The sequence below is a fragment of the Eumetopias jubatus genome, unplaced genomic scaffold, assembly GCF_037043125.1.
Source record: "Eumetopias jubatus isolate StellerSeaLion01/CBP00866 unplaced genomic scaffold, mEumJub1_p1.0 scaffold_7, whole genome shotgun sequence".
Classification (NCBI taxonomy): Eukaryota; Metazoa; Chordata; class Mammalia; order Carnivora; family Otariidae; genus Eumetopias; species Eumetopias jubatus.
The window spans coordinates 21,500,221-21,525,506 of NW_028274813.1; the positions used below are offsets into that span (position 1 = coordinate 21,500,221).

At 36.9% G+C, this 25,286-nt stretch overlaps 1 protein-coding gene and 1 non-coding gene across 2 annotated transcripts in view; both read left to right on the forward strand.

Moving 5' to 3' along the window:
• Nucleotides 1-2,761: 2,761 nt before the first annotated feature.
• The window catches only part of GTF2A1 (general transcription factor IIA subunit 1), a 44,716-nt gene continuing 22,191 nt past the window's right edge, over nucleotides 2,762-25,286 (forward strand). Inside the window, exons 1-6 of the mRNA XM_028097829.2 lie at nucleotides 2,762-3,225; nucleotides 7,089-7,190; nucleotides 15,943-16,147; nucleotides 17,953-18,017; nucleotides 22,806-22,881; nucleotides 24,011-24,144. Coding sequence (XP_027953630.1) covers nucleotides 3,196-3,225; nucleotides 7,089-7,190; nucleotides 15,943-16,147; nucleotides 17,953-18,017; nucleotides 22,806-22,881; nucleotides 24,011-24,144 — 612 coding nt within the window. The 5' untranslated portion in view covers nucleotides 2,762-3,195. The remainder of the gene's footprint in view (nucleotides 3,226-7,088; nucleotides 7,191-15,942; nucleotides 16,148-17,952; nucleotides 18,018-22,805; nucleotides 22,882-24,010; nucleotides 24,145-25,286) is intronic.
• Nucleotides 17,156-17,299, forward strand: LOC114208841 (small nucleolar RNA SNORA79). The gene has a single exon (XR_003609157.1). It is a non-coding gene; the product is annotated as a small nucleolar RNA SNORA79 (small nucleolar RNA).

A 25,286-nucleotide genomic window follows, 5' to 3' on the forward strand; every position in this document is an offset into this window, starting at 1 on the left:
TCTATCTATTATTTAAGAACATGGAAGCTGAAGGTAAGTTACATAATGAGATTTTAGTTCAAGCTAATTTCCATGAGCAGTCTTTTTAGATTTTTTTTCTTTCTTGGCATTGTTGCTGAAATAGTCATTTGGACAGTAAAACATTTTAATGTTTGGACATATAAAGTTTGGTGTCATTTTGTTTATGGTATATTAAAATTTATGCACTAAAATTTTCCACTGCCTCTTTTGTTTGGCAGTTATCCAGTGTTTAGGCAGAATATTAACATTAAAAGAAAGAAGTAACTTTTTATCATCCAGTACAAAACACTTTGAAGTAAAAAAAAAAAAAGATTCATTACAAAGAAAGAGAGCACTATATGTATCTGTTTAAGTATACGGCTGTTACAAAATATGAGTTCACAGACTGAAAATCCAGTATAAATGTTTCATACATGGTACAAGGAGCTGCTAAAATTGGAAAAGTTATTTAAGCTCCCCTCCCCCAAGAAAAAGTAAAGATAAAAACAATTTAAATATAATGCTAAATCTAGTCTTACATGGGAGGAGCTTTCTATTCACAGATTTCCAGTTTTGTGAATTAAACAGCTGTAGTCTCCAAATTATTCAGACCCAGTATTTTGGTGCAAGATCAGGAAATGTCTCTTTCTGAAACTAAACTGGCTGGCACACATATATAGTGATTGAAGGCATATTACAACTGAATGAGGAATGGAAAACAGTAAATTGGAATGGAATCCATGGTGGTTAGTTAGATGCCAGGCACACTGGAGAGAGAAGGAAAGAGATCTGGGTCAATATTAGTCAAGTGCTTCAGCATTGTTACAATTTAAAGTGTGTAAAAACAGAGGCCATCTCAGAGCCTCTGAGAAGTATGAAGGTCATAAGGCACCCAGAACTGGGTTTTCTTTTTAATCCAATAACTGTATTTTGTTACTTCACAGGTCAGTCTCAATCAGAGCAAAATGGTGACTAATCCCCTTGGGAATAAGTCCATGGCGAATAAGTCTCATAAATTCTAACCCATGTTTTGTATGCAGTGGTCTTTATCTTAACTGATGGCAAAACATTCTATCATTTAGTCAAGAATACCAAGGGGTTAGGGAAGAAAATGAGGTGGAAGGTGAGGGATTCCAAGTGCAAATACTTGGTAGTATGTATACATAAAAAGGTAAAAAGAAGTCCTAATAAGCCAGTATCAGTATTGGTACTGTTTAGTATAACTTTTAGGGCTAATGGTCACCTGAATATTAAATGAATTACAAAAGGTAATGGAACCCTATTTTTACTATCAAGAACACTGATTTCCTAGGACCGTTTTTTAAGTGCCTTCACGCAGGAAGCTGTGCAGGGAACTGAAATGCAAGTGGTAAGGCAAGAATGTAGGATCAGGTGTGTTAAAAGAAATATCAAAATTAATTGATATTCTCTTTGCCTATCACAAACATACCGACAATTTCCCATTTCTGAGTATTAATGGCCTCTGCTTTCTCCTGGCACGTTGCATCTTTTCCTCTCTCTGGTAGTTGTCTTTGATATTTTCCAAATATGCTTTCAGTTGCATACAACTTTGACATTTCTTTTTGGTTTATGAAAATAAACTCCCTCACTTGTCCAGACTACATTCCACGTCTCTCAAAATTCCTAGGGACAAAGAGAATTAGGTACTGTGAGTTCTGCCTTCTAAACAGAGAATTCTCTGTTCTGTGTGAAATGTTGCCATAAAGGCGGGATTTGCCTGAGCAGAGCAGGTCAATGCCTTTTGATTTATACTCCAAGACATGGACTTTTTTTGCCCGCTCTCTCGCAGCAGGAGGCCACGAGAGTTGGTGGGTCAAGGGGAAGTATTTCATATGTTAGTCATTACACGCAGGCCATGTGGTTACAGACTTTTGGCAGTGTTTTAAAAAGGGGGGGGAGGGGTAAACGTTATCGTGCTGTCATAATCCGGTGGCTCGTGTTTCGTTTATTTTTTTCCATTTCCACCACCGTTGTAAGTCACTTAAAGTACTAGTAGGCTAGTAGGTGACCGAACCTTGGGGAAATTTAAGCCCAGAGACTTCTAGCTGTACTGGTGGAGACAACTCAGCCAGTTCAGGGGTTACTAATTCTGAAATGTGTTAACAGTGGGCCCAAATCAGCTTTCTTCCCGTTTAGGAAGACGTACACAATTTTGCAGGCGAAAGGCCCACCCTTCAGGAGAGCACAGAAAACCTCAGAGCTTGAAGTCAAAGACTAGCTCAAGCCCCGAGATGACTCCGCATTTAAAACTCTACCCCGAGTCCAAGCGCTCCCGGGGCCGGAAGCGGGAACACGTGACCGGTCCTCCGCAGCCATTGCTAGCGAGGCAGCCGCCACCACCCCTTCCCTATTTTCTAGCTTCTCCAGCGCCGGGAGACGCAGAAACACTTGACAAGAGTCGGTCCCAGGTAACTTTGGACTGGAATGTCACCAGAACTCATGCCTTTTCTAGCAATGCTTTACAAGTCCCTCACCCTAAAAGAGCTGTAGGACACTTCCGCCTGGGTGGCAACCACGTGATCACGCGAGACTTGGGGAGCGGGCAAACCGACTTGACTACTCCAGTCCCCTGGCTCCGCCCGCCCAGCACCCTCCACGGCGCGTGACGACGCGGCCCACGGCGGCCTCCGCCCCGGCGCGCCTGCGCACGCGGCTCTCGCGGTGTCTCGCGCTCAGCCCCGCCCACTTCTGCCCCCGCCCTTTCCGCCCCTCCCTCCCCCTCCGCCCTGTCTCTCGGCGGCAGCGGCGGCGGCGGTGGCTCGCGCAGCTCGTTGGCTCACTATATAAAGGGGAGAAGCGGGCGGACCGGACGGCTGGAGCTGCAGCCGGTGGCGGCAGCGGCGGCGGCGCGGGGAGCGGCGACCGGTGGTGGTTTCCCTCCTTGGCGCGGGGTGGGGAGCCGGCAACGCCCCCCGGACCCCAGAAGGGTCGTGGCTTTTTTTTTTTTTAAGGGCGATTCTCGAGGTTTTTAGCTCTGGGAGGACTGCCCCCCTCCTCCTCCTCTCACCGCTCCCCTTTACTCTTTCAGGATTCGATTTTGTTTGAAATTTTTACCCCCAATCTTGCGGTGGCTTGGGCCACCCTCCGAGTGTTTTGGTTTTGTTTTCTTTTTTGGTTTTGTTTTTATCTTGTTTTCTTGGGCTTGTCCCCCTCTTGTTTGTGTTGTGTGTGGAAATGGCGAACTCGGCAAATACAAACACCGTGGTAAGGACGTGGTTTGGTGGCCGGCGGGGGCTTCGTCCAGGCGGCAGCAACGGCCGGACCGGGCGGGGGCGGGGACGACGGCGGCGACTCCCGGCCTCTACTCTCCTCAGCCGCCCGCGCGGCCGCCGCCGCCGCCGCTTCCCGCCTCGGGCGGAGCGGGCCGGGGCGGCGGGCGCGGGGGGGCGCCTCGGGCTCGCGGCGGCGGCGGCGGCGGTGGCGGCGGGAGGGCGGGGGCGCCGGCGGGGCCTGGGGCCGCCGCGGGGCGGTCCGGGCCGCGGAGGCCGTTGGGCCGGGGCGAGCGCGCGGCCCTGGCCCCAGACCCCGGCCGCCGGGAGGGTGGGCGGATGGGAAGCTACCGCTTCCTCCCCGAAGCGGGCCCGGCCGCGCTGTCTAGAGAAGGGCACCCCGAGCAGCCTCGAAACAAAAACCGCGTCTAGGGAATTGGGCGAGTCCCTAAGACCCACAGTGGTCCACTTCAATGCAGTGGAAGGTGAACGGCTACTTTAGGGGTTACTTGGGGTGTTTCTGGCGGTTGTGCTTAGGGAACCTTCACTGGGGCCATTTTATATTTCTTAAAAAAAAAAAAAAAAAAGACGAAGGTTGAAAAGCACTTATCTCGGTTCCTTCCGAATCGGTAAAATGGCGAAGGGGAAGCAAAACCCCCATCGTATCTTCCACTAGCAAAAGCACCAAAGCAAACAAAAAAAGCTTACAGTGGTCACAGTGCCCCTGCTTTCGCCTTGAAATTTGCCTACTTCTTCCCATTTGTCCCTTTTTGGTTACTTGCGATCACGTAGGTTTGCAAAAAGCAGTCACATAAATAACCTTGTCCGTCACCAACGCAATGTGATCACTAGTCCACCCCACTCTTATTTTTATTCTGACAATAAAACACGTTTTTGCCCGGTCCCAAACGCCGCAGACAAGCCCGCGGCCGCCCGACTCCGTACCGTTGGCGACTCGGGTCGATCCATCATGGCTGCGGCCGCTTACCCTGCTTTTCAGTCCCTGAGCCTTGTGGTCCTCCTCCCTTTGGCTGCCCTGTTTATATAGAGCCATTGCCGCTCTCTAATATAGACTCTGCCAGGATGGGAAGGTGCTTTTCAGGCCTACGTCACCGCCTCTCCATTTAAACACTAGATCCGGCTTTAAATAGTGAGAGCTGCTGAGAGCGGGGCTGGGAGGTGCGTGCTCCCGAGGCGAGAGGCAGGAGCGTGCAGAGCTCAGTTTATTTCTAGGTCCTTTCCTTACGCTGTAATTTCGCACCCAAAAGGGCAGCTTTCAGAGTCCCAAGTTTTTTGTTGTTTTGATGCAGCAGCTAGGGTTTCCTGTCTTTGTTAGGGGAAAATAGAATTGCTGTACCTTCTTTTTATTTTTATTTTTGCTTTTAAAGAGAATTGTAGCTCAGTTGTCTAATCGTTTTTGTATTGGAGAATGTGTTACTGTCGGGAATTAAAAAAAAAAATGCTTCCTACATTAACTGTTAGCTGCAGGGTACTTTGGTAGTGTTCTGTTCTTCAAGTATTCAGAATATATGTTAGAAATAAAGCTTCTAATATGCCGTTGTTTTTCTATATTAAGTGTTGGATACACGAAGCTTTTTGAAGAAACAGTAAAGTGCCTAAAAGCCTCAACTAGGACCTTATGTCCACAGTACATTTATGTATAGGCGAATTGTGAGTAATGAGAGTAAGGAGGGTTAGTGCAAACTGGATCTCAAAAAAATTATAAGTTGGCAGTGTTTTTATTTCATTGGATATTAATATTCTAGATGGAAGTTAACCTGATTTACTTTCCAGTGTTCCCCCAGGGAACTAACACTTTGGAAAGGAACCTTCTAAATAATCATTAGATAGTGATTGTCATGGCTCTTCAGTTTACCAGTTTGGAATATCTGTGTTTTGAAAACCAGGACAAACGTAAATTACTCTGTATTTTGTAAAAGGCAAAAACTTTGGCTTAAGTAAGGTTTAGTATTTTAAATAATAACTTGGAAATTGCTTATTTTAGGGAGTGCCTATGTACCCCCATGCTTTTAAAAACATGAGTATTACGGGGGCTTACCAATTTATGAACAGTTCTGCTAAATTATTCTTTGTGTATATGTCATGAAGAATACACATTTCCCTTTAGAGCTTTTATGAAATTAAATGGTCAACTTGTAGGTTAACTAAGGCGCATAAGCAAAATCCTAAAACAAGATAAATTCATTAAATAGGGAGCGCCAGAAGAAAGCAAGTTTTGTAGCTGTTAATGTCTGGATCTCCAAGCTGAAGATTTTTAGAGTGATTGACTTCAGAGAACACCAAACATCCAGTTTGCTGAAAAAATAATTTATATCATCAACTTAAGATTCATAGTAACAATTTAAAATTACACTTCCTCTTTATAGTGCATTAAGTAGTAGTATTGGCTTAAAGAAAACCACTTTTTAAATGTTATTTTTGTAATTCATTGGTTAAATCACCATAGATAAAATGATAATCTATAGTCAGTGACAATTTCCTTATATGTTCGATCAGAATGTTAAAATAAGGAGGCCCTATAGAGTTTCACATTTTGCACATGAATAACTTAAAAGTTTACAGAGGCAGATTTGGTAAAATAAAGCAGGTTAGTGAATGGAATAGCAAAGGTGAGAACCCAGATAAATGAATTGTTTTTCTGGTTATGATGAAAAGGAGCAAATTTTAATGGTTGAGGTAAGTTATACAGAGGAACTCATTATTTGTAGTTTTGGCAGTGCAAGAACACATTTTCTTAGAGGGTTCTCCTGTGATAACAATATTGCTGTTAGAGATGCTAGTGAAACATTTCTCTTTGAGGTTTGGTTATGAAAGCAAACCCTTGGTTTTATTGGCTAGTTCTTAAGGTAAGAACCAGTAGTTCTTACCTTAGCGGGCTATAAAACACAAATAATGACAAACATTAAAAGAAAAAGGCTGATAACCTTAACTGTGATAATGGATAGGATTTATAACAAGATAGCTCTAGTTTTATCACACTGACATGCAGACTTCTTGCTTAACATGTGAAAAATAGGTTGTAGGTTGGGCAAATTACTATTACCTTTTGATTTTTAAAAAATACTTTATACTTTTGAAAGTGCTTTCACATTTATTCTCCTTTTATTCTTCTGGCAACCTTCTAGAAACAATCTTCCCCTCCAACCCTTCCCAAGTAATACCAACAATGATAGTAATAATAATTAGAAAAATAAACATTGAGGATGTCCATGATTCTATTTCATGGCATCGTCTGGGCAGTAGTTGAAGGAAAGAAATTCTGAGAAAAGTCGGTGTGCCTTGTTCATCTGGGGCTTTAAGACCTGTTATTGTGGGTATATGAACAGTTTAATGGTGTAGCTTAAAGGCACAGACTGGTTGACAGAAAATAGAAATTACGTGATTTTTAAATTAGATTGCAGATGTTATCAGGCAAATGACTGAAGGACGTAAGTTAAGGCTTAGTGAGGAGGTTGTGAGATCTAACAGAAGTCAAAGGAAAGAATAATAGGAACCAGATATTAGCAACCCATAAGGCTATTTTTTGGGTCACATTAGGTGTTTTGATTATAACAGCATCATAGGAAATTATAACTGGAAATTGTGTGGACCTTGTATATGTAAGGACTTACTGTATATGAATTGCATTAGTCTTTAAGACTTCTTTTAAAATATGCAGTCATAAAATAATCCATTTTAATTGAAGCAAATGATGTTTGTTAGGATGGCCATATCTTTAAAGTTACATCTTCTAAAATAAATTTTGATTAGTTGGAAAAATGACTGTGGTATTATATTTAGTTTGTTTTGAATATGTGAAAAATGATCTTTTCCAAGTTCTTTATTTTTCCTTTAAAGCCTAAATTGTACAGATCTGTGATTGAAGATGTTATTAATGATGTGAGAGACATCTTTTTGGATGATGGAGTTGATGAACAAGTTCTTATGGAACTAAAAACTGTGAGTTTGCCTCTTGTTATTTTAATAGTCATACTTTTTTTTTTTTCTTAAAATACTCTCTTCAGCCAGAGACTGATCCATAATTTTTCCATGGGATGAGCATTCAACTTTGCTGCAGGAGGCAGTATGTGGGTAGGTGAAGGAGGCTAGCTTTAGATAGCTCTACCATCCATCCTTCCTCTGCTCTTAGGCACACTGTATTTCAGTTTCATTATGTGTGATATGGGAATTGGTCAGACTTACCTTACAGGTTTGTTTTGAGGATTAAATATAATAATCATATGAAGTGCTTAAGCACAGTGCCTGGCAATAGCATTCACTATTACTAATGGACTGTTAACATTGTATATTTATGGTCTTAATTATTTGACATACCTATAGTTTTGTTTTTTTCCCCTTTTTTTTTTATGGTCTTAACGTACCTGTATTCTAAAAAGTGTTTATGTTGTGGAGATGAAATAAGTGCTTGATAAAAGAATTTTATGTTCTTAAGTCTGATTTTTTTTATGTGGGCCAAATATTAGGTTTCTGATGTGTTTGACATTGGGACCTGGTTTTCTGTCTCTTGGATTTCTTTGGATTTAAGCAGAAATAATTAGATATTTTTATTTAGCATTTGTGTTTTCTTGGTGTTGTAATGACTCATGAAATTATGGAATATTTTTGCCTTATTGCTCAGAACAGTGGTTCTCAAAATAAGGTCTGTGGAGTCCTGAGGTTTCCCCACAGATTGTTTCAGTAGGTCCATGAGGTTGGCCAGATGCCCAAGTCTGAATAATCATAGTTTGTCATATTTTCAGTAAAAGTTGTATTCTATGAAAAGTGGCCAGTTAAACTTGCTACTCAAATGCATTGAGTATTTTCCCTTGAGATAACTGCTCCATATGCACAGTGCTTTATGTATGCTTCCCATTTTGATGCAGTGAATATTAAAAAGATGTGTACTGAAGAGTCAAGATGAGATCACTGTTAATATTAAGAAATGCTATTATTTGATATTCTTTAATGAAATGTGTTAATATTTGGAATATTGCATAATTCACTGAACTTATATTTTCCAAATGACCACTGCATGATGTTGCAAAATCCCTTCAAAGTGAAAGATAAATTAATGGATTTTAATATAAAAGTATGAAAGTTCATTGGTGTATGGTTTCAGATTCTACATTGTAGCTAACTTTAAAGAAACCATCACTTAAAACACTTCTTTTCCCAACTGTTTTAGGTGTGCGAAGACAGATTTTCTTCATGTATTCAACCAAAGCAATAAGATGGTTGTAGAAGCAGATAGGAGAATCCAGCTATTTTTCCTTTAAGCTATTTGTCATTAAATTTGATTTGGTTATTTTTGTTAAAAAATGTGTTGTTTATGTTAACATGATGGATACATTGCTGTTTTTAAATGAATTTGTAAACAAGAAACCCAACTTAGTTATAATTTCATAAAAGCTCGTAGAGGTTCTCAGTAATTTTTCGAAAGTGATAAAGGATCCTGAGACTCAAAAGTTTTAGAACTGCTGGCTTAGAAATTGGTTATTGAGCTCCTTGAGGACTATGTACAAATAAGTAATCACAGTTAATGTTAAGAACATTTGTTTTGTTATCATTTATCTATTCAGTGGAAGTGTGGAGGCTGTAGTTTAGGAACTTATTTTAAATAAAGTGAACCTCTCCTTTATGGTGATGAAATCTATCTTAAGAGTATTTACGCATCTGTGGGTAACTTCTGTGGAGTTTTTGATAAGAATCTGCTTGTGTGAGGACGGAAAAATACATACATTTAAGTGAAATGAAATTTGTATTTACCTTGAGAGAAATGTAATGGTTATTAAAAGTGACGAGTAGGCATCCAAAAATACAAGTGAAAGAATGCCAACTCTTGAGGCCTGAGTTGGAAGAATGGCAATGTAAACTGCTTAAATAGCATAAAGTATCTATCTCAGGATATGAATAAGAGAATAAGATTCCTTTGTGTTATGTACAGCAAATACTTTGCAGTTTATCTTACACTCATACAATGGTTGTCCTTGAAGTACTTTGACCTTATGTAGAAGATACAACATTTTTAAATGTAGAAAATCAGTTCCAAAGTCTTTAATCTACCCTAAATCAAACTAGTAGTCAATCCAGGTTGTTTGTTATCTACTCTTGTAGATAACAAGTGTGGGGAATTGATTTTTCCTACTGGTCCCAGTAGAATCGAGGGATTCTCTCCAAAGAGAAGGAGATGTCTTTGAGATTATAAATAGATCTACTTGTATTTTTATTACATTTGACAGTTCAAATATATATTAGTGTAATATATATATAATGTATATAATATATGAATATTATATTTATACATTGATTTGTTTGATGGCTAGTTTTTAATGATAAAAATGGCAAATTATTCTACTTTGAATCCCTAGCCTCTGTAGAGCACAGTGCCTCGCATATGTGGTTGGTATTCAGGAAATATTTAATTAAATTAGTGAATAACAAACATGGCTCCAGAATCTAACAGAACAAAGTAGTTTAATATTTTTGCTGTTTTTCAGATGGAGCATACTCTTCTATTGTGGGTTGTAACTGGATTTAAAAATAAACTGTTGGGGTGCCTAGGTGGCTTAGTTGGTAAAGCAGCTGCCTTCAGCTCAGGTTATGATCCCAGGGTTCTGGGATCAAGCCCCACATTGGGCTCCTTGCTCAGCAGGGAGCCTGCTTCTCCCCTCCCTCTAACTACTACTCCACCTGCTTGTGCTCTCTCTCTATGTCAAATAAATAAAAGATCTTTAAAAAAAAATAAACTGTTATACTAAATTGAGTTTATGTTATTTTAATTCTCTGTACTAAATTTCTTCAGGATCCCCTTAGAATTTCCAGAATGTGCCCTATCTGTGGTGATAAATGTTCCATATCTGTGCCCTCCAGTATGGTAACCACTAGTGACAGGTGGCTGTTAAGCACTTGAAATGTAGTTAATGGAACTGAAGAACTGAATTTTTAATTATAATTAATTGCAATTTAAATCACCATGTGTGGCTGGTAGATATTGTATTAGACTCTATAGGTTTAGACATTCTTGCTAACAAAAACTAACATTAATTTTGCGTTTTATGGTTTACAAAGGACTTTGTCATTAGTTCTAGTCCCTTCCTCCCCACTTTTTGGCTGTTTCACAGACTTTTATCAAAAATTTCACCACTGCTGCAAAGGATACAATGGTGAATTAGATGATGAATTAAGATGAGTAATGACTGTGCATGTAATTTGAAGTTTAACTAGATAATGCTGGAAGAGAGGCAATTAAAAAAAAGTCAACCCAATTCTCAGAGGTTATCTTGAAACACTTTGGACCTACTTTAATGTATAAACTATGGGAGATAGAAAAAAACACCTAAAACATAGTCTTGATAGTCTTTAATCTGTATTTGAATGTAAATTGTGTTTTGGATTAGTGAGTAATTATAGGTGGGGATGACAGTCTACAAATCCTGTTCAGGGCGCCTGGGTGGCTCAGTTGGTTAAGTGACTGCCTTCGGCTCAGGTCATGATCCTGGAGTCCTGGGATCGAGTCCCGCATCGGGCTCCCTGCTCAGCGGGGAGTCTGCTTCTCCCTCTGACCCTCTTCCCTCTCATGCTCTTCTGTCTCTCACTCTCTCTCTCTCTCTCAAAAAAAAAAAAAAAATACAAATCCTATTCAAAGTGAATGATAAAATCATCCTCATTTCTACACTTAGACCTATCCATATCTAAACAGCAAGTATATATAAAACATGATCTCTCTTCTGAATAAAATAAAGTGAGAATTTCCTCAATTGGAGACAAATCTGAAACTCAGTTTATTGCTCTCTAGATCAGGTTTGTCAGCTTTGGCACTACTGTCATTTGTTAATTCTTTGTTGCAGAGAGTTGTTCTGTTCATTGTAGAATGTTAACAGCATCCCTGGCCTCTGCCCACTAAATGCCAGTAGTACTGCTCATTTCTGACAATCAAAAATGTCTCCATGCATTGCCAAATGTCCCTGGGTGGCAAAACTACCCCTGATTGAGAACCATTATTCTAAATATACTCTAGTTATATATAAATACTTGGGTCATAACTTGAACAATAATCTATTGTTTTCTACTTCATTTATCCCCAACCCCATTTCAAGGGAGCCCAGAAGTGCAGTTTTCTTGTATTTATTCAGGAGCTAGATGTTTTGTGAAAGTAGAATTCTTCAAATTTCTAGCCTGGCAAACTGCCAGGAAATAGTAGATTTAATCACAAATTTATAGATCAAAAAATAGACTTGGAATATCCTTTGATAAGGTCATTTAGCAAATGGTAGAGACTTGAATGTAGGCCTTTTGTCTCCAGATGACATATACAATACTTACCAGTAAAAAGGAATTGTGACTAGACCTTTTGTGATAGCAGCAATGTAGTGTAGAGATTAAAACTTGGACCAGAGCTGGGATTAGGATGAGGCAAGCGAGGGGTCTAGGGTGTAGAATTTAAAGAACATTCAGTCTTCACTCTCAGCATCCAGGTTCCCTAACTGGGAACACTGGAGTCAGACTGCCTGGATTATTTCCCACTTTTGTCTGCTACTGGTTGGTGGTCTTGGATAAATTATCTAACTTAACTCTTCTTCAGGTTTTTCTCTGTAAAAAGGAGATAATAACAATGTGTTACAGGATTTTGTAAAAATGAGTCTGTACGTGTAAAGTTACTCGCAAAGTGCACAGTAAGAATACAATACAGGATTAATCTAGTTAATATGATCTATAGATGTACATTATAGCCATTTGGGGAACAGAAAATGAATTTTCTCCATGTCTAATTTCAGAGACCTGGCAAAGATTGATGAAACAGGATTGACAGAAATAATAGCTACTGTGTTGGAGGGAAAATAGTATTATAAAAATAGAGTTCTTCTATTTCCTAAGCAAAATAAATAAATATGTAACAATTCAGTATTCTTGATTGTTGTCAGTAGTATTAACATGATTACTGTTTCCAAAAACAGTATTGCATTGTTTATTTTAAATAGCTGATATTTAAAAAACAGCGTATTTTGATAAATACAATTAAAATAAATTGGATTAAAACAAAACAGCCGATTTGAACTTTATATTATTTGATATTATAAGTTTAATGCTAAGTATTTGTACAGTACTATATTTTTATTTTCACTGTTACCTAGGACAGTATTTGGTACTTAGTAAATGTGGCTTCTCAATAGACTACTCCAACACCCCTTTTTCCTCTGCTCCTTACCAAACCCCAGCAGTTGGAAATGTGTGGGGCCATGTTTGCTTGTCTTAATGACTAGTGGGCACCTTTGGCATTTAGTCGGCTACAGCCAGGAATGTTGTTTTTTCTGTACACTTCCTGTGGCACTACCCTATACAATGAAGAATTGTCCTGGCCAAAATGTCAGTAGCATCCTTACAGAGAAACATTATGCTAGAAAACAAGTTTGTTTTCCCTTTTCTTCTTTGAAATTACTAAATGTCTGATAAGTTCTTAGTCATTTTGTTAGCTCCTGAATAAGTCTCTGCCTTGAAGGAGTTCGTACTTCAGTAGAGAAGGTAGACTTAGTGTGAAAAGTATGATAGAAATATTTCTAGGGTTTGGAGGCAGTGAGTGATTTCTCTTGAGGCTGTGTGACAGACGTTACCATTGTTTAGGGAATCGTGAGGGAAGACTGCTAGTCAGGGAATAGTTTACTGAGATTTAGACATGAGCTATGTATGGTATATTCAGGGAACTGCAAGTACTTGGACACTGTTAGGAAAGTAGAATGCAAATTATAGTAGCAGAGAAGTAACATAATTCTGTATTAAGGAGCTTGATCTTTACGTGAGAAAGATTCTCTGGGGTGCTAGTTAAAATGCAGATTTTTGGACCTCTGCTCCAGAGAGTCTGACCTGATAGAGGCACAGTCTGACATTTTCTTTTTAATTCAATAACATATACCAAAAAATAAAAAAAAAATTAAATTGACTTTTAACAACCTACTAATGGGTTGCAATGTGCACTTTGAAAAGCATTGGTTTAGACTTTAATAGCGTGCATTAAAGTGACCTGGGTGGGTTATTAAAACAGATTTTTGGCTCCATCCCTAGAGTTGCTGAGTCAGTAGGTCTGGCGTGGGGCCTGAGAATTAGTATGCCTAACAAGTTCTCAGGTGATGCTGATGACCACATTTTGAGGACCACTGATTTAGAGAGGATAGATTGGAAGAGCAAGTTTTCATTAGAATGTAGACCCTGTGAGGAGGAGGATTTTTGTCAGGTTTGTTCACTGTCTGTTCTCAGTGCCTCTAGTAGTGTCTAGTACATAGATCTCAGGAATTATTTGCAGAATTTATGACTTGATGTGGGGAGCTCAGTGGGCTTAGTCATTACACTTTATGGTAGTACTGGTGGGAGGAAAGGACTTGAACCAGGGCCATACCAGTAAGGATAGATTGGAACAGTGCTTTGCCCTGCTCAGTGGGAAGCCTGCTTCTCCCTCTCCCTCTCCCCCTGTTTGTGTTCCCTCTCTCACTGTCTCTCTCTCTGTCAAATAAATAAATAAAATCTTAAAAAATTTTTTTAAAAATCATGGTTTAAACAGCTGTATCCAATGGTACCTTGATTTTTGGCTTACCAGAGGCTAGGTTTTGTTTTGTTTTAGAACAGACAAAAGAAGTGTAGAAGTTTTGGGTAAATGCAGACTGTTTGGGAGCCTTTGTATATAATATGTTAGTTGGAATGTATTTTATTCAGTGTGTAAGTTTCCGTTTTGTCCTGTGTGCTATGCTAGATGCCCACTCTACAGAGATGAACCAGATACAACTTGAGCTCTTGGAAAATAATTGTTACCTTAGGAGGAACTCTAGCTGTTTTTAATTTGAGATTTTTCAGAGACTTAGATTTCTTAGCTGGAAGTGATTTTAGAAGTAATTCAATTTGTCCTCTTTTTATTTTTTATTTTTTTAAAGATTTTATTTATTTATTTGACAGAGAGAGACACAGCGAGAGAGGGGACACAAGCAGGGGCAGAGGGAGAGGGAGAACTGGACTCCCCGCTGAGCAAGGAGCCCGATGTGGGACTCGATCCCAGGACCCTGGGATCATGACCTAAGCCGAAGGCAGACGCTTAATGACCGAGCCACCCAGGCACCCTGTCCTCTTTTTAGATAAAGAGGAAAATGCCCAAGAAAGATACATAATTTGTCCACAAAGCTGAATAGTGGCCAAACCAGGACTGTGTTTCTTACTTCTGGTGTAATGCTCTATTACACTATTAATAGCACCACAACCGTAATAATGAAAACTAACATTTATTGTTCCCTGAGTTTATGCTAGATTCTGATAAACGTTTTGCACAAATATGTTACTGAGTCCTTACAACAACCCGTGAGAGAGAGATTGTTACTATCTCTATAAGAACAGGCTTCAGGCAAATCTAAATACTGAGCTTGCTAAGGGGAATGGTTGCTTTGGGAGATTGACCTTTAGTTTACTTTTTTAGCAAGCCATTAGCGATATGCTGGAAATGTTATTAGCATGTAGCTACAAATATAGAATTTCTAGAACAGTTGGAAGTGTTGGAAGATGATAAAAATCATTGTGAGTATGGTAAAAGGACCTTTTTGAAGGATCTGATAGAAGTCTCAGGTGTGTTAGGCAGTATTCCATGAGCATATCCTAGGAGAAAAAACAGTGTGTGTAGGTGCTAGGTGCTTGTGTACAAAATGACTGAATTATTATTATTTTTAAAATATTTATTTGAGAGAGAGAGAGACAGTACATGTGTGCTCAAGAGTGGGGGCGGGGAGGGGGAGAGGAGGGGTAAACAGACTGCAGAGCCTAAAGCCAAAATCAAGAGTTGGACGCTTAACTGACTGAGCCACCCAGGTGCCCCCAAAATAACTGAATTACATTTCATTTGTATATTTTAAAAAATAGTTTGTTTCTTTCTTGGGCAATTTATTTTAAGGGTTGAGGTTCTCCAGATTGAACACTAAGTCTGGTAGAGAGGAAATGTGTTAGGGAAAAGTATGAAATAGTCATAAATATTTTATCTTCTGTCTTTTGCCTGTGTCTCATTTTTTTTCTCCATCGTAATAGCTGTCCTAGGGTGAGAGGAGAAACTAGAGAAGTGGCAGAGCAGAAAAGGATTGTTATTCCTTGTGATGATGGAAGATAGGGGAAATTTCAAAAGGTGTGGAGGGTTGAGAGTGCCTCTAAAAGCATTAGGTATTGCTGTTTCTTTTTTTTGTGTAGGATCAGACAGATTGAAAGTTAGGCTTTTCTAACCTGAGGATTGCCTCTGTAATGTTTCTCAATGTTCAGATCAAGAAAGGATGAATTTATGTTTTACATGTATAATTTAAAAATTAGATATTTCATTAAAGGGAGACTTCCATGAAAATAGTTAAGAATTGATTTGATGTTAAAAAAGGATAATCTTTGATTATTAAAAAATTGCTTATATGAAATTCTGCCTGGAATTACTAAGGAATTACTGAAGAAAGTTTGAAGATATAAAAAGAAACAAAATTCTTCATTACTCTAAAATAGCAAAAAATAAATTTGATACTTTAAAAGTTAATTTTCATTATTGTATATACTTGGGTAAGAATTAGAGGTTTATTTTATTAGAGATTGGTTTTATCAGTTTTGAAAATGAAAGAATTTTATAAACAGACTAGTAAAATATGGTTTGTCCATATGTTCAGAGTTATCTTCACTAACATTCACTTAGAATCTTCCTTACTTTTCTTTGCCTTAGTTGTGGGAGAATAAACTAATGCAGTCTAGGGCAGTAGATGGATTTCATTCGGAAGAACAGCAGCTTTTATTGCAAGTTCAGCAGCAGCATCAACCCCAGCAACAGCAACATCACCACCACCACCACCATCAGCAAACTCAGCCACAGCAGACGGTACCTCAGCAAGCGCAGACCCAGCAGGTCCTTATTCCTGCATCACAGCAAGGTGAGACTGGATATATTTTTCTGCTTACAACTTGGAAATGAAATTTGTCATTTTCCAAAGAAGAGAAATACTGTAGGTTTTCCCTTTCTATTGACTCTGTATTTACGTACAAATTTTGTATAAAACATGGATTCTATATTGTAGTAATGATAAACAAGTAGTTAACTAATTGAGAGCCTAAGATGATATAAGTGTATTACTATTTTCTTTTGAGAAGGCTACATAATGGTGGATTTCCTAAAATACATCAGACCTATAAAGATTTATTACTAAGGGTTTCGTTATTTTATATGGTAAAATCGTTGTCTACTTTCTTTATGAAATTGATTTATTTCTTCAGACATTTAAGTTTGGTTTTTATAAATATATCTTAAACACTGGGGGAGTTTTGTAAGTGTGGCAGTCTGAAATTTCAATTCCCTAATACTTTAAGTGTAAATCGACTGAATTAGATTTCTTTTAAGTGAAGAGTATGTATATATAGCATATCTTAATTTATTTACTTAGTTTAGAGGTAAGAAAAACCGAAGTATTTATAGAGTGTGTCCATAGTGCTTTGTACTGTGCAAGTAAATTTATAGATTTGTTTCACTGAAGCTTTATAAAAGGTTTTCATTTCTTCCAACATTTCAGTGCTAAGGAAAATTTGGGCCCTGAGAAGGCTTGGAAGTTTGGTCTGTTACATGTAATAAGTATTTTCTGTCTTGAGACATATGTATTCAGTTATGAAACTTCCCTAGCATTTGAGTTTTGTAAATCTTGTTACTGGAGAGGAGAATGAAGATAAATGAAAAGTTTTATTTTAAGGTAACGGTTTAGTTACCCATTTGCCTCATTTGAGAGTATCTTGAGAATATATAAGACTTAAAATTGACAGTGATATATAGTAAGTAATGCATGGTAGAAATGTCTGTTTGGATTTTTTTTACTGTTTATACCAAATAAGACTTTTAATATTTGGTTTTATTCTATACCTGCATCAAATAATTTTATCCTTTTGATCTGTTTTGATGACTGTTCCTCCTATTGCCTTCAGGCCTGGCACTAGGATTTTAGGTCATCATAAATTAAAATTTGATTTTCTTCACTCAGAGAATATTAGGATAATGGGATTATCTGTTTATTCTCTGAAATTTGCGGAATCAAACACTTAACTCCTTTTATACTTATGTAACATTGCCATTCTTTCTTTCTTTCATTTTTTTTAACATTGCTATTATTTCTGATTTATATTTTTTAAAAAGTTGGTGGAAGTAACTTAAGATTCTGGCAACTGTCAAATGGGAGAAGAGGGCTATGTAGATTAAAGACAACTAGTTAATAGTTTTTTGGGGCTCATTCTTAATGGGTTACTAACTCATTTAACGATAGTAGTGTATCAGCAAAACAATATTGAGTTAACAAGACAATTAAGTTGTGTTTGAAAATTTCCAGTTTAAGAATGCACAGAGCTGTGTGTATGTGTGTGTGTATACATATATATATGTGTATATATATATGTATATATATACACATATATATGTATGTATTAGGTATCTCACTACTTCATGTTACCAAATTCCTTTATATCCTTAGGTGTTGTTATTCAAATCTTTTTTTTTAATTGATGTTTTCCAGTATAAGATGGGTATATCACAGCTGTTATTTGCTGTAGAAATTGATAACAGTCTGAGGTATCAAACAGGTGAATGCATTTGAATGCAGAAAACAGGAAAAAAGTTTTCAGCATTGTATAGTATTCTTAGGATTATGAAACAGCCTCATGGTTCCTTGTTTGCACTTGTACTTTTTTTTTTTTTTAATAGCTGCTGCACCACAAGTTATAGTTCCTGATTCTAAGCTGATACAACATATGAATGCATCAAACATGGTAAGACTCAGAACATAGCATTTTGGCTCTACTTATTCTAACTCAAAATTGTGATTATGCCCAGGTATGTTGTGTGTTAACAACCTGAAGTTTATTCAAAACTTGAACAAAATGGCTGTTTTATTTGGTTTCCTAATTATTGGATTTAGCAGCAGATCTAAAGTTTAACTTGATATTTAGACAGAGAGATTCATAAAATTATGCAGTTTTCTGTTGAAAATACCAAAAGAAGGATGCTTTGTGAGAGCTATTTCATCCCAAGCTATTTTTGGAAAATGGGTTTAGGGGACCTACCAAACATAATGTGCCAATTATAGTTGTTTCAGAAGACCCATTAATTACTAGAGGTCAGGAATGCTAAGAATTATAAACTTTAAAAATGAAAATGAACTGTTTGGATAGTTCAGGGTAACTGTTCTTAAGACCAAACCTTTAAAAATTTTTGCTCTGATTTAACCATAGCATAGCTTAATAAGATTTATTACAATGTGTATATTATTACTTTAAAATACATTTTAACCAGTTGAGTTTATTATGCATTAGTCTTTTGGTATTTCTAAGGGATATTCACTGAACATTTAAGTCCTCAAATTTTCAAATTTCATTTAGGGCATGTAGTATTTCCCATCAAATACAGTACCATATAACTAAAATTAGAAAAATTACTTCAGATTCTTAGAGAATCTTTACCTATATACTTAAAGTTTTTTAAATTAGAATAATTATTTCAGCACTTTTTCATAAATGGCTTCTCTTTGTTTACAATAAATAGACTGTTAGTGGAGTCTCACCTCTGACATTCTTAAATACATCCAAATCTTTCATTTAAAGGCAAGAATCACTTTTTATAAAAATCTCTTACTGCTAGCAATGAGATTTTTTCCAGATCTTTTTTTTAATGAAAAAGCAAAAATATATATTTTTCAAAGATTTATTTATTTTAGAGAGAGAGGGGTGGGGGCGGCGTGGAGAGGGAAAGAGAATCTTTAGCAGACTCCACACAGAACGGCAGAGCCTGATTCAGGGCTTGCTCTCACAATTCTGAGATCATGACCTGAGCCAAAACCAAGAGTTGAACACTTAACCGACTGTGCCACCCAGGTGCCCTGAAAAAGCAGTATTTTAAAAAATCACTTCTGTTTGGTGAGTAATGAGTAGTTTAACCTCAAAGCTCATCTGTGATTGATAAGCCAGATAGGAAACAGGGCTTACGTACTAGACAAATGACTCCTTTTTTAAATATACCAGCCTTACAAATTTATAGCTTTACAGAATTACAAATTTCTACATGATAGTAGAAATTACAGTTTTTAAATTCACAAAAGAATCAAGGATATCTATTTGTCCTTGTAGTTCAGATTGCTGGAATCAGTTCTTCATAAAAATCACAAAATTCCAGCCTATCATGGAATCACAAGAATTCTTATCATTCAGAAAATTCCATTTCAAGTCTAAGGCCCCAAATTTCTTAACCTCCATTCTTAAAAATGAAAGTCTCACTGTAGGATCTATATTGCAGTTTATGCTATTGAGACTGTTTCCTAGGGAATAACTTGTGTCCTTTTGTTTTTTAAGATTTATTTATTCATCTAACAGAGAAGGAAAGAGAGCATGTGCACACACAACACAGGTGGAGGGACAGAGGGAGGGGGAGCAGGCTCCCTGCTGACTACAAAGGCAGACACAGGGCTTGATCCCAGGACCCTGAGATCATGACCTGAGCCGAAATCAAGAATCGGCCACTTAAACCACCAAGCCACCCAGGCGCTCTGACTTTTGTCCTTTTAAAACAGAAAATTTTGTAGAATGACTTGCAGTAGGCCCATATGATTTCTAAGAATTTTAAGTGTTTGAAAGAAAATTTTGAATTAAAATAGTGTTTAAAAGAGACTGGGGCAAAATTAGTGGTCCTTCTCTTACTTGTTATGTCTCCTTGATTTTGAAGAGCATGTATTTAAACAGATCATAGGTCAGAAACATCTATCAATAAAAGGTGTTGGCATTTATGTGTATTTTAGTATTTTAGTTGATGTTTTCAGTGTTTGCTCCATGTATTTTATATGTTCTGAAGTACAGTCACTGTAGGTTCTTTACAAATAAAAGTTTTTTGGTTTTGTTTGTTTTAATTATTATTCCCGAGTCGAAGATACCCATTTGATTGATTGATTGATTTCCATTTTCTTTTTTTTTAATTTAAATTTTAGGTAGTTAACATACAGTGCTATATTGGTTTCTGGAGTAGAATTCAGTGATTCATCATTTACATACAATACCCATTGCTCATCATAACAATTGCCCTCCTTAATACCCATTCCCCTTCAGCCCATTCCCTGTTCACCTTCCTCCATCAACCCTCAGTTTGTTCTCTTTTGTTAAGAGTCTCTTATGGCTTGTTTTTCCTCCCTCCTCTTTTTCTTTTCCCCCTTCCCATATGTTCATCCGTTTTCTTTTTTAAATTCCACATATGAGTGAGATCACACAGTATTTGTCTTTCTCTGACTGACTTATTTCACTTAATGTAATACACTTTAGCTCCATCCATGTCATTGCAGATGGCAAGATTTTATTCCAGTTTTGATTTTTTTAAAAGTTAGGCATGCAAAAAAAAAAAAAAAAGTTAGGCATGCTTTGGAAATGAACATTGAAAAGTTATGTACTTTAATAAGAATGTAGGATAGTGATAATATATTAGGGAGAAAGCTGTTTCAGGGAACCTACAAAAGAGGACCTTATATCAAACCAGTTTTGCAGGTTCTCTTTTGAAATAATTGCTCTAATGCATTATTCATTTTAAGGCTGTTTCATAAAATACAAGAAGAAATTTTCAGTAGGCATTGATAAAAGATGGTTTGTGTATGGTATGTCACTCAACAGATATTTATTGATAACATCTTGAATGTGAAGAGGTGTGCAGGTGATTATTTTGTCATGTATGCTGTGTAGAAACTACAGTTGTCATTTTGCCAGTAGAGGGAGATCTATTAATCTTATAAAATCTGAATATTAATATTTCTGAATAGAATTTCTCAGTAGTAAGTGGTTGTTAATGTGTTCCTTAGACTTAAATTACCTTTCATTTGTCTATACAGACAAGATTTATTTAAAAATGAGAAGAACCTGGTGGGGCTATAGCTGGATTCTGGGGACATAGTGGGAATTTGAGGCTTTAGATGTAGAAACTAGTTAGGTCTATCAAATGGCAACAAGAAGCACATTTTCTTAGAACACTGTATGTGGAGTCTAGACTAGATAGTAGTGTCATGAACCTACTTGCGTATAATTTTCCAAGAATTGTTGACTTCTCTGGCATTAGCATCTTCAGAGCACAGTTAAATTTATTTCTCAGAGCTTACCAAATAGAGGTGTTTCTAAAAACGTATGTGTTAGATTGGTATATGAAGACTTGGTACCTTTCAAAAGATTGAAGGATGAGGGAGAAAAATTACCTCTATATATAGTTACAGTGAGATGCATGGAACTACTTTGAGTATAGAATTAAAAAAACAGTAAAAATGTGGTGTAATTCTTTTGGAGGAAAGGGGGGAGAAATCTCCAGAAGCAGTAAATGAAAAATTTATCCTGGATTTAAAGAGATTCAGAGTACACCCATGTATTTTTTTTTTTTTTGACTTAAATGTCAGATACTATCTCCATTTTAAAATGTAGAAATTAAAGTTGGTGACTTTTAAGATTTTTAGATGTTTTTTGTGTTAATAAAACTATTATTAATGTATGTTTCACCTACATATAGTGCCAATATTGTCATCTTAGGGCATCGTAGAATTGCTAGCTCTACAAGCTCAGCCTTCTGATACAAGGTTTTCCTTAAAGCCCTGTTGATTCTGGTATAAATTAAAAATATTAAGAATTCTAAAATGAAGATACTTAAAGTATATGCTGTTAATATACTTAAAGTATATTACAGTTGACCTTGAACAATTTGGGTTTGAACTGTATGGGTCCATTTATATGCAGATTTTTTGATATAAATATGGTTATTTTCGATAAATAAGGTATATATTTTCTTTCCTCTAGCTTACTTTATTGTAGAATACAATAGATAATATATATATCATACAAAATAGGTGTTGGGCGCCTGGGTGGCTCAGTTGGTTAAGCAACTGCCTTCGGCTCAGGTCATGATCCTGGAGTCCTGGGATCGAGTCCCGCATCGGGCTCCCCGCTCAGTGGGGAGTCTGCTTCTCCCTCTGACCCTCTTCCCTCTCGTGCTATCTCTCATTCTCTCTCTCTCAAATAAATAAATAAAATCTTCAAAATAGGTGTTAATTGACCATTTATGTTATTGGTAAGGCTTCTTGTCAACAGTAGGCTATTTAGTTTTTGGGAAGTCAAAAGTTTATATGTGGATTTTCACTTGTGTGAAGAGTTGGTGCCCTTAGCCCCTGCTTTGCTTAAGGGTCAACTGTAATTGACAACAGGGAATTGGGAGTGAGGATATAGAGTAGGAAAAGAAATAATGGAATGGATATTTTATAATGGTATGGCAGTGTCAGTGTGTATGTGTGAGGTTTCCTTAGAGCGCATTCTCCAGGGGAAAAAACACCCCAATTATATTATTCTACTTCATTGAAGTACTTAAGGAAGGCATTTAGGCTAGATGATCTTCATTGTATCATTTTATAAAATGGGATTTAGTCTTGTTAAAACTTTTCATTTTGGTATATACTAAACGATAAACTTCAAATACTATGAAAATGTGCCAGAGATAAATTGAGGTACCGTTATGCACATATGTGGTTTTGATTGTTTTTCCTTTGTTTTTTTCAGAGTGCTGCTGCTACAGCTGCTACCTTGGCACTCCCTGCAGGTGTGACGCCTGTTCAGCAGATATTAACAAATTCAGGTAATGAGGAGTAACGGAACCATTATTTATATGTATAACTCAGAAAATTGTAACGTCTAGTCTTTGTTTTGGCCTCAGAGAAAGACAAAATCAGTATTTCTTTTATCATTTGACTTAGGTTATTAAAAAATATTGAGTACTGTAGCACATTAAATAATAATTACTGCTGAGGCTGTAGTAGAGAAGATGAAAATTGTGCTTGAGCTTTTGATCTGTGAATGAGAATCCTATTACTGAATAAGTATGATTATATAGAAATATTTACATAGATTTTTGTTAAACACATTTAACCTGCCATATAAGTTAAACTTATTTGAATGAATTTGTGATATCAAACTAAATCCTATAGTATTTTATTGCATTCTGTTTTACATAATATCTCTGCATAGAATGACAAACTTTACTTGTGATTTTTGGCATATTAATGGAAGAATTTATTTACATGGATGTTAAGTATTCTCTCTAATTTTAATTATAGAATTTCTTGTTATTTTGTTAATAAGATTCTAAATTTTTAAAGAACTAGAGGTTTATCTTGCTACATATTTTATTAATATATAATTGTTGCTTTTTAATTAATTGAAGATTCTGTATCATCTAAAACAATAAAGAGAGGGATTCACTTCTCTGTGTTTAAGCCAGGCATACACTCAGTATTATGTGGCAATGATAATTGGTTCAGCAAACTTTTGTTTTAAGCATTTTGAAGCTAAGTATCCTGGTGCTTTGGCTCAAGATATTAATGAACTGTTACACTTTCATGTCTTCAGAGCTTTCAAAAGAAACAGCCCTTGAAACATATGATCTTACTGCTCTTACATGACTCTTAACATGTTAGTAAAGATAATTTAAACTTCTAATCAACTTTCATAATCTGTTAAAACTTTATTGGAAAAGAGCTTTATAGGGATGATGAGTAAGGAAAAACATTTTAAGCAATGTATTTGAACATGGAGGGAACTGAGAGAAGGTGAGGATTATGTTTATTGTGTATGGCAGCCCTTAATTGTTAGACTTCTTGCTTGATCATTTCTAGGGGATTTTGGTGGCTTGACATTCATTATGAATTCATTTTTTTGAGATGGTCACTGCTAAAATGGTAACTTGTAATACATACTTTCTGCTTTAGGCCAGCTTCTTCAAGTAGTCAGAGCAGCCAATGGTGCCCAGTATATCTTTCAGCCTCAGCAATCAGTGGTTCTCCAACAACAAGTTATACCACAAATGCAGCCTGGTGGAGTACAAGCTCCTGTTATACAACAGGTACTAGAATAATAAGTTATGATCATGATGGGGGGTTCTTTTTTCTTCTGTATAAATTCTCTGTGTGGTTCTTGTCCCCTTTCCCATGGCTTTATCTCTACGAATTCTTAGACTATTTTCCAATGTTGTATCCTGTTGTAAATTCCTCCTGTATACCTTACAGCTTAACTTACATTTAATATATTTAAGACTAAATTGTTTCCCTGCTTATCTTTCATCATTCCTCTGAATATGCTTTTCTGCCAGTGGCTCCACCCTCCGTCCAGCCTTCTCAACCTCCGAGTTATCTGGCATTCATTCAACAAGCATTTACTATGTGGCTATGTATCAGAGTCTTTGCAAGGGACTGGAGATTTAGGAGTGAACAAGGCAGACATGAATCCAGTTTCATGAAGCTTATGCATTTTTAATATGCAAAGTATCATGAAATCCTACCAATTTTTAATAGTTCCTTTTTTCCAGACTGCAGTTTTAACATGTTTGCAGTTCCTTAATGTTTGAAACTAGTTTTCTTTTCTCGGACTTTCTCATCATTTCCTTACTTCATGCTTTCCTAATTTCCCACTTAAAATACTATAATTATTCTCTCAATAGTATATATACTATATATACTGTTTGTGTGTGTGTGTCTGTATAAATAAATACTATATATTATCCTCTTAATTAATTTCCCTGACTCTAATCTTAGGCTTCCTAACCCGTTACTCTGTATTTTATAGTTATTGTTCTAAAAATCTTAAAATCTTGGGCGCCTGGGTGGCTCAGTTGGTTAAGCGACTGCCTTCGGCTCAGGCCATGATCCTGGAGTCCCCGGATCGAGTCCCACATCAGGCTCCCTGCTCAGCGGGGAATCTGCTTCTCCCTCTGACCCTCTTCCCTCTTGTGCTATCTCTCATTCTCTCTCTCTCTCAAATAAATAAATAAAATCTTTAAAAAAAAATAAAAAAATAAAAATAAAAATCTTAAAATCTTTTAATGACTTCTCATTGCCTGTTGGAAAAAGTCTAAAACTCCTCATCATGGTTCATAGGATCTTTGTTTTTTTATGGATCTTATTTTTTTGATCTCTTCAGGTTTATTTCTTGCCATGCTTCCAACTATTTGCTTCAGCTGCTGTTTAGATCAAAGTTAGATCTTTGTAC